Source organism: Rhinopithecus bieti, unplaced genomic scaffold (assembly GCF_001698545.2).
Source record: "Rhinopithecus bieti isolate Rb0 unplaced genomic scaffold, ASM169854v2 scaffold_17936, whole genome shotgun sequence".
Taxonomy (NCBI): domain Eukaryota; kingdom Metazoa; phylum Chordata; class Mammalia; order Primates; family Cercopithecidae; genus Rhinopithecus; species Rhinopithecus bieti.
In genome coordinates this window covers 430,521-440,134 of record NW_016808913.1, presented here as the reverse complement: position 1 = coordinate 440,134, position 9,614 = coordinate 430,521, and the positions used below count along the sequence as shown (strand labels likewise).

Genomic DNA, 9,614 nt, shown 5'->3' with positions numbered 1-9,614 from the left:
TTCCTTTTCTTTATTTTAATAGTGGTCCTTATGCTGGATTCATTTATTTTGAAATGGCAGGCAACTGTAGCTGCAGGCCTCAATCTCTGGTACATATCAGACAATTCAACTTTTTCTTGTAATGTCGTGACTTGTCTCTGCTTCCTGGGTGCACTTCCAGCATCACTAGTGGCATTTTGTATGTGTCCCATGGTGTTATTCAGGGTTTATAGTATTAAATTAAATGTGTTTTAAAAACTTGAGAACCATGAGATATAACTTATTACTGCAATATTAAATTTACTGGAGAGATGAACTGCACATGCACAGGTGATTAGCATCACGTGGCATTTTCAGTGAATACCTGCAACACTTGAGTTCACTGCAGTAGCAACAGGGGGTGTCCAATTACTGTAGTATGGTATGTACTACAGTTAGTTTTATGCAACCATGATATAATATCATATTTTTATGTTTGTTTACATTTCTCTCTACTGAGAATGGCATTATGTGTAGTCTGTGTTACTTTTCATAAGACATTTGTGTATGTTTTATGGTTGTAAATGATGAAATAGACTAGTAGCCACAAATATTTTATGCTCATCACATACCTCACTTTTCTTTTTTGTTTTTTCAATATTTCTAGCCTACGCAGTTTGAGTTTTTTCAAATTATTGCAGATCTCCAAAAAATTTTCCAGTATATTTATCGAAAAAAATGTTGCATGTAAGTGTACCCATGTAGTTCAAGCCTGTGTTGTTCAAGAGTCAACTGTATAAGAAAACGGCACTCATTGTATTACATACAGAAATATACCTGTATGTGTATAATCCATGTATATGGGTGTGTGTCTGTGCAAAAAAGCTGATATGTTTTTTAAAACTAACTTAACATTTTATGAATGTACTTTTTGTGCTATAAAATGTACTTCAAAATATGATTTTAAATGATTGTATGATTGTATAATATGCTCTCATGATGTATTATATATTATAGCTTATTTGATTTTTTCCCTATTATTTGGCATTTATGGTATTTTCCCATTCTAATAAATAACACTGTAATGTCCTCAGGATCCATCTGTTTCCTTGTTTTTTCAATTCCAAAATATTTAACGTGAGAGAATTGGCCAAGGCTTGCTGAAATTTCAATATGGCAAGCCAATGAGAAGTGATGTTACTTCGGAATAGAGGAGTCTCAGTTTTAGTCCTCTAAGCGGGCATGGTAAGATAGGTCTCAAACTAGGCTGGTGTTGCTTTTAAAACCAGAATTGATAGCAGCAGACACATGCTGAGAAGAGTATTTGTCTTGGAGGCAGAAAGGGCACTGTCCCAGAGGAAATGAAAGCCTTACCAAGAGCTAGATGGCAGGACTAGATCCCAGCTGGGAGCCAAATATAATGAAGAAACTTCATTTTTTTTTTTAGGTACATTTAAAAAGACAAATTATGTTTGTATCTATCTGGGCAGGGATTTGGGTTAGAGGATAAGGAACCCAAGGCAGAGTTTGTTGGGGGAGGCTGCACCTTTATGGGAAGTTGGGTACCTGGCCCATCAGCAGGATTTATGCAGCCAGACTGTTTCGTGGCCTTGTGGATAAAGAAGGAGCTCTTTACTAGGCTATCTGAATTTGCTCAGAAACTGTGTGAAGCTGAGCAACAGGGTGAAGGTCCTTGGCTGAGAGGGAGTGAGGAAAGCTTTGATTAAAATGGAAAGCTTATATTCATTGAATTTCTCACCTCTGGGGCAACGAGAGCTAGAGGGGTGGAAGATAAAAATACTAGACATAACCTCTTCCTTAAACCTGTGGCCTAGTTACATAGACAACCACATTATGAAACCATTACTAACCATATGTGATACTGTTTATATATAGACCAGAGATATCATAATTAGTGCCTGATGTGCCTAAGGGTTGGAGGACAGTTTTAGTGGTTCATGAGTTCAATGACAGTGTTTAAATTGTATTTTCAGTTTACTGATAATCTAAGAAAAAAAATTTAACAGGTAGAATTATAATCCTTCCCATTTGCAGTAATAGTTTGTAATTAAAAGACATTTTCATAGGCTAAAACTTTAGTTTTTTAAGTTAACATTGTTCAAACCAGGGATCAAAACATATTTTCTTAAAAATTTTAATCATGGAGCACAGAATCCTGATCTATTCCCTGGAAGAGTGAGTAGGTCCTGATAGGATGAGCATAGTGCATTTGGGGTAGTAGAAAATTTGAAGGATATGACAGTTTCAGGTTTTTATCATGGGTCAGTAATTGGTGGAATACCCTTTTCTTTGTTATTACCTGCCTCTGATGACTAAAGGAGCTTTAAGTCTTTTTGTTGAGAAGGTAACTCCCAGAGCCCTCGTTTAAAGAACCATCTTCTAACTCTCACGTTATTGATCAGTGTCTAACGTAAACTTTTCTTTTTCTGCCCAAATGTGAATTTTGTTCCCTCAGGACTTTATTTCTGAGCAGTTAATGATTCTAGCAGAGACATCTATAGTAAAGTCCATTACATTATGCCTTTGGGCATTAGCTGGTCACTAGGGAAGCAGGTGTTCCTTGAAGGGCCAGAACATTAAGGAGAAATTGTCTTTTTTATGTCCCAGCCTAATCCTGCGCCTTTACTTGGTTAGGGATTTGTTTCACTCAAATGTCATTGCTGTCCTTTTAAGTTATTTTTCTTTTGTACATAAGATATCTCATATCAGTGATCTTTATTCTCCTTTAATTTGCTGTATGGTTTTAACAGGTTTATTAGTAAAACTGAGTTTGTGTTTATTTGCATTAGGTCAGACTGCAAGATTATTTGTTCAGATGTAGGCCTAACAAGGGATTGTTCTCTTAAAATCTTTTTTAACGCAAAATTTTCTCTTTTATTTCTTTACAGATTCCAGTAAGATTATGGAAGAGCATAGCTACATACAAAAGGAGCTAGATTTAGAAAATGGTAGCTTAGAGGAAGACTCTGTGGTGCATTCTGTTGAGAACGATTTCCAAAACATGATGGAGAGCCTCAGCCCAAAGAAATACTCTTCCAGTCTGAGATTTAAAGCCAATGGAGACTATTCTGGCTCCTATTTAACCCTCTCACAACCTGTGCCTGCAAAGAGAAGCCCTTCTCCTTTGGGAACCAGTGTCAAAAGCAGCCCCTCCTTAGCCAAAATCCAGGGAAGCAAGCAGTTCTCTTATGATGGAACTGACAAAAATATTGCTATGAAACCTCCAACTCCTTTACTGAGCACTACATCCTCCCTTAGTGGATATCCACTTGGAAGAGCAGACTTTGATCATTATACTGGCCGGGACAGTGAAAGGGCCTTGAGGCTCTCAGAGAAGCCTCCCTATTCCAAGTATAGCTCAAGGAATAAATCGCATGACAATGTCTACTTTCTCGGAGGGCTGGAAGGTCGGAAGGCATCTGGCTCGCTCCTGGCCATGTGGAATGGAAGTTCCCTGAGTGATGCTGGCCCCCCTCCTATCAGCAGATCGGGAGCTGCAAGCATGCCTTCAAGCCCAAAGCAAGCCAGGAAAATGAGCATTCAGGACAGCCTGACGCTTCAACCCAAGTTAACTAGACACAAGGAGCTTGCATCTGAAAACATCAATTTGAGAACTAGGAAGTACTCCAGCAGCAGCCTGAGTCACATGGGAGCCTACAGCCGATCACTTCCCAGGTTGTACAAAGCCACAGAGAACCAGCTGACACCTCTCAGCTTGCCTCCAAGAAACTCTCTGGGCAATTCCAAAAGAACAAAACTTGGGGAAAAGGATCTACCTCATAGCATAATAGACAATGACAATTACCTTAATTTTTCTTCTTTGAGCTCAGGGGCTTTACCCTATAAAACCTCTGCTTCTGAAGGCAGTCCTTATGTAAGTTCTACCCTCAGTATCCCTGCCAGTCCTCGAGTAGCTCGGAAGATGCTTCTGGCCTCCACCTCCTCCTGCACCTCTGATGACTTTGATCGGGCTTCATACGTGGGGACAAACCCGAGTCACTCACTTCTTGCTGGAGAGTCAGACAGAGTGTTTGCGACCAGGAGGAACTTCTCTTGTGGATCTGTGGAATTTGATGAGGCTGATTTGGAAAGCCTCAGGCAGACCTCAGGAACCCCCCAACCTGTCCTTCGGGAACGGAAAAGCAGCATTAGCTCTATTTCAGGACGTGATGACCTGATGGATTATCACCGGCGGCAGAGGGAGGAAAGACTCAGGGAACAGGAGATGGAGCGATTGGTAATCTTCATCTAACAGTGATTGACCTCACTGTTTCATTAACCAGCATCTACAGGGCAGCCTTGGAGATGGACTCCAGGATATGTGGGAATATAGGATATTCATGTTCAGCAGCCACAGCTGCTATCTTTCTCTTCTCTCCTGCTATATGCTTCTTCTTCCCATATCACTATTAATAGGCATGTTTGGCTATCTTGAAGGCCTCCAGGAATTAATGTTAATTTAGTTGCTCTGCGGACTTCTCACAAGTATAAATTCTTTAAAAACATAACAGAGGAGTTGCGAATTTTATGAAATTTCTGAGTCTTACAAACTTCTCTTTAAGACTATGGGAAATGCTGACTTGTATTATTTATATCATTAAATTTGCATGTGTATGGTTATGAGAGAAGTAGTCAGTGAAATCATGACTCACCAAGAATTAGGTAGTGAATTTGTCTTTATAGCAACTTGTCTAGAAAGTTGGAGTTGCCTCAGTGGTGTTCAGCTTTTCTCCACACTGTTCATACACAACCTTACTATCTTTAGCTCTGATTCTTAGCACGTACAGTGACTCCAAACTACACATATAAGATCTATTGAGTTGTCTTTTTCCATCTAAAATGAATTTATACTTACTGAAAATAAGAAGACAGGGGGAAACATCCCTTGAGAGTCTCACCAATGAATGAGAACAGACAACTGCTTTTTTCCATTCTCTTTTAAGCACAGGTTTTTCTCTTTTAGAATGAATACCTGTCAGAGATTACTTTGATTCATTTTTGATTCGTGATTTCCTTAATGAGAGAAGCTGCAGGATAGTGAAGCTGATTTACAACAACACTACATGATTATCAGAAGTATTTTAGTTGCTAAAATATTCTAGAATATGATTTTTGAATCACAAAACTGGTTAATACCCTATAGGACAATAAAATTGTAACCCAGCCTTGTCCAACCTGTGGCCTGTGGGCCGCACATGGCCCACAATGGCTTTGAATGTCATCCCATACAAACTCAAACTTTCTTAAAACATGATGAGATTTTTTTGCCTTTTTTTTTTTTTTTTTTTTTAAGTTCATCAGTTATTGTTAGTGTATTTTATGTGTGGCCCAAGACAGTTCTTCTTCTCCAGTGTGGACCAAGATTGGACACACCTGTTATAACCTTTGGCTTATAATGGACGGAAACCATTTGCATCCATCCAGTAGGAAGTATGTTTGACATTTTAGAGCAGTAATCATTTGCATCACTCATAGTTTTTGATAAGTTGATGTCTGTTCTTACAGAGTTTTCAAATATCCTAACTGACAATAGTGAATGAAAACAAATGTGCATAACCTTAGAGAATTTAGATAGTCTTTGGGTGGGTCAGTTATGCAGTACTCAGTATGACATTCATCTTTATTATCATAAATAATCTCTGCAGACTATTCTTGGTCACAAAATGGTGTTGTGTTTGGGCTTGCTTCATTGACAGAAATTCAGAAGATGTTTTAATTAGCATACAAAAAGCTTGTAATGGACAGCAAATATAATGCTATACCATGCAAAAAAACTGTTATTTATAAAGCCAGAATATTAACTTCTATCCGATAACTTAACAAGGAATCTGGAAGAGCATTTTTAATGGCTTCCATTACTCTGGATGTCTTCCTTAAATGCTTCTATTTGCTCTTCGATCCCAAGGATAGGCAACCAAACTCAAGAAATTCATCTCTGCTAGCTTTCATGTTCAGCATCTCTAAGTGTTGGTGAATTTCTCTTTCCTCCAGATTTTCCAAATCTGGTATGATTCTTGGCAATCCAGGAAGTGACCTTCTGTACTGCCTGTAAGGTTGGGCCTGTTAAGTCATAAACAGTTTTGACTTCTTGGGAGAGCTTTGTGGATATTGCTGTAAATATGAAGTTATATATATTTTTTTTTTTTTTTTTTTTTTTTTTTTTTTTTTTGAGATGGAGTTTCGCTCTGCTGCCCAGGCTGGAGTGCAGTGGCCGGATCTCAGCTCACTGCAAGCTCCGCCTCCCGGGTTCACGCCATTCTCCTGCCTCAGCCTCCCGAGTAGCTGGGACTACAGGCGCCCGCCAGGTCGCCCGGCTAGTTTTTTGTATTTCTAGTAGAGACGGGGTTTCACCATGTTACCCAGGATGGTCTCGATCTCCTGACCTCGTGATCCGCCCGTCTCGGCCTCCCAAAGTGCTGGGATTACAGGCTTGAGCCACCGCGCCCGGCCATATTTTTTCTTTAATAGTGGACTTACTGTATCTGTTGAAATGAGGCTTATTTTAAAATTTGACTCTCTAGACTTGATCTTGGTTGCATAGTCTATTTGTTTGACTACATTGTGGTAAAAGGGATGACAGATTCTTATCAAGCCTATGCAAATTATGATATTGCCATTAAAAAGTAAAGTGACTCAAATTACTTCCTGCATTTCAGAGATCAGTGAGAACAATTTACCATTAAAATAATATTTCATTTAGTTTGGAAAGTCAGAGTTAGCTGAATAGAGGATTAGAGATAGAGCAGTATGAATGCCAAAGGGTTTTCCCCCTGAAAAAATAGAACATTAAAAATAATACTAGTAATATTCCAAAACACATATCCACGTTTAGAAATTCAATTTTTATTATCAATTCAATCACTTCTATGTAATTAATTCTTATTCCTCTGTTTCTTGGGCTCTTAATTTGGTTTCATGAAGTCTTCTATTTCTGGACTAAAAAGTCCTGAAAATCTGATTTGGGTGCCTAGTACTGTCTAATTTTCTCTATGCAATTCTTTGAAATATTAAGAGTTAAGAATACCTGGTAAAGTTCTGTCCACAAGGTTCTAAAACTGTCTTTTCTTCGTTAACGAGATATTGTATTTTGTAGGCAAGCTCACTGGGAAAGTAGAGAATACTTGGTGAATGTAAGAGTTAAGTGGCTATGGTTAATTTACGGTTAATTTAACAAACAATATCAGCATGAAGGAGAGTTAAAATCCTTTAAATCAGTTTTTTAAGAACATATTACAGAGAGTGAGGGCACTGGCATATATTCAGGGCCTTTCTGTAAAGTACCCAATCTTTGAACGTTACCTATAATATTAAAAATAATAGTTTACCTGTATAAAATTATCTTAAGGGCAGGCGACTTACTCATTTGATTTGAGAAATTTTTAGGCCTACGGTGAACAAACCTACGCGATCTCGGCTCACTGCAAGCTCCGCCTCCTGGGTTAACGCCATTCTCCTGCCTCAGCCTCCCGAGTAGCTGGGACTACAGGCGCCTGCCACACGCCTGGCTCATTTTTTTGTATTTTTAGTAGAGACGGGGTTTCACCGTGTTAACCAGGATGGTCTCGATCTCCTGACCTCGAGATCCGCCCGCCTCAGCCTCCTAAAGTGCTGGGATTACAGGCATGAGCCACCGCGCCCAGCCTAGTTTGTTCCTTTTTTAAAAAAATAATGTTTCTTTCTTTTTTGTTTTTGCTCTCAGCTACCAATTCATGCTTTGGTCATTTTTGCCAGCCTTTTCGTTTTTTATGATCTTAAAACCAGTTATCAAGTCTTGATTTGAAGTGTTCTGAACTAAGAATGACTAAGTACAAGTGAGGTCTCAAGGAGGTCCCAAGCACATGAAGTGTGTGCATTTCTGTTCATAGACCTTGTGACATCCATTTGGACTGGTTGGTGGGTCATTTTAACTTCCTCAATCTGAGCTATGTTTCAAGTAGGGGACATTAATGGATAAGGTGTTGCCAGAGGGCTGGGATGCTGATTCTTTGACAAGTTAGATGTTCTAGAGCAGGGGTCCCCATCCCCCGGGCCATGGGCCTTAGACCAGTAGTGGTTTGTGGCCTGTTAGGAATGGGGCTGCACAGCAGGAGGTGAGTGGTAAGCCAGCAAAGGTTCATTTGTATTTCCAGCCACTCCCCATCACTCACGTTACTGCCTGAGCTCCAACTCCTGTTAGATCAGTGGTGGCATTTGATTTTCAAAAGAGCGTGAACACTATTGTGAACTGAACATGTGAGGGATCTAGGTTGTGTGCTCCTTATGAGAGTCTAATGGCTGATGATCTGTCACTGTCTCCCATCGCCCCTAGATGGGGCCAACTAGTTGCAGGTAAACAAGCTCAGGGCTCCCACTGATTCTACATTATGATGAGTTATATAATTACTTCATTACACATTACACTGTAATAATAATAGAAATAAAGTGCCCAATAAATATAATGTGCTTGAATCATCCCCAAACTATCCCTCCCCCATGTCCCTGGAAAAATTGTCTTCCATGAGACCAATCCTGTTGCCAAAATTTGGGGACTACTGTTTTAGAGGTTAGAAAAATCATTATAAAGTAGGGTATTCTTGTATTCATCCTATTTGACACCTGCCTTCCTCCAAGTAGTCCAGAGGTAGTGATGGCTGTCTAGAGCTTTTTATGGTCCAAGGCAGTGAAAGTCATTTTAAGAAGAAAAGGGCAAAATAAAAAAAATGAAAGCAAACCCTGATGCTTTTAAGAGTATTCATTTGGTTACGTTGCCAAAGGCACCTGTGTTCTTTTGTGGAGAACCAGTGGATTCCCACGAATTGCATTGTAGCCATCCAATATTTTCTTTCTGGCTGGTGATGGTCGTCTGTAGTGCCTTGGTAAATAGCATTGTTGCCATTTAGAATTATGCAGGGCCACGTTGATACTTATTTCTCAAACGTGTTGTAATGTGATGCCAGCTCTTATGAAGCATCATGGAGTAAGGTTTTCTGATTTTTTACATACATATGAATTTTTTACATTGCATATGGATTCCTTGAAAATAAGGTTGGCTTTCTTTTAAGGCACATATTAATGTTTCTGTGGTAGTTATGTGAATAGATGAAATGTCTGGGTCAGCAAGTCCTACCATTGAAGGTGTTTTGTCCTTATAGCTCCTATGAAAGCACTTTATAACTAAATAATTTTAATCAGTAAGAGGCTGGGACCCTACCTATCTTGCTTACCACTATAGATGCACCTCCTAGCCAGATGACTAGAGCATAGGAAGCATTCTTTACATGTTTTTAAAAAGAGTAATTGAATGTTTTTGATACCCATTCTTGACATTCATTCTGGGTTTCCTTAATCTGTGACTGTAGGTTGCATCCCTGGTTCCCAGATGATATGCATTTAGTTCTAGGTAACAGTGAAGCTCTGTACAAAAAATGAAGATATCTCAGTATAAATGCATTCTTTTTTACTTCTAGAAAGGAGAAATTCTTTTCCAAATTTCAATTAAAATAAAAGATGAAAGAGTTATTTTCTTTACTTTGAAAATTTTCTAGCATTCTTTGTAAGACTAGAGCATAGGAAGCATTCTTTACATGTTTTTAAAAAGAGTAATTGAATGTTTTTGATACCCATTCTTGACATTCATTCTGGGTTTCCTTAATCTG

At 38.9% G+C, this 9,614-nt stretch overlaps 1 protein-coding gene across 10 annotated transcripts in view; it reads left to right on the top strand.

Moving 5' to 3' along the window:
- The first annotated feature begins 2,870 nt into the window (after nucleotides 1-2,870).
- PHLDB2 (pleckstrin homology like domain family B member 2) overlaps nucleotides 2,871-9,614 on the top strand; it is a 91,892-nt gene continuing 85,148 nt past the window's right edge. For all 10 annotated transcript variants that reach the window (XM_017887783.1, XM_017887784.1, XM_017887782.1 and 7 more), the window contains exon 1: nucleotides 2,871-4,216. In XM_017887783.1, coding sequence (XP_017743272.1) covers nucleotides 2,882-4,216 — 1,335 coding nt within the window. In that variant the 5' untranslated portion in view covers nucleotides 2,871-2,881. The remainder of the gene's footprint in view (nucleotides 4,217-9,614) is intronic.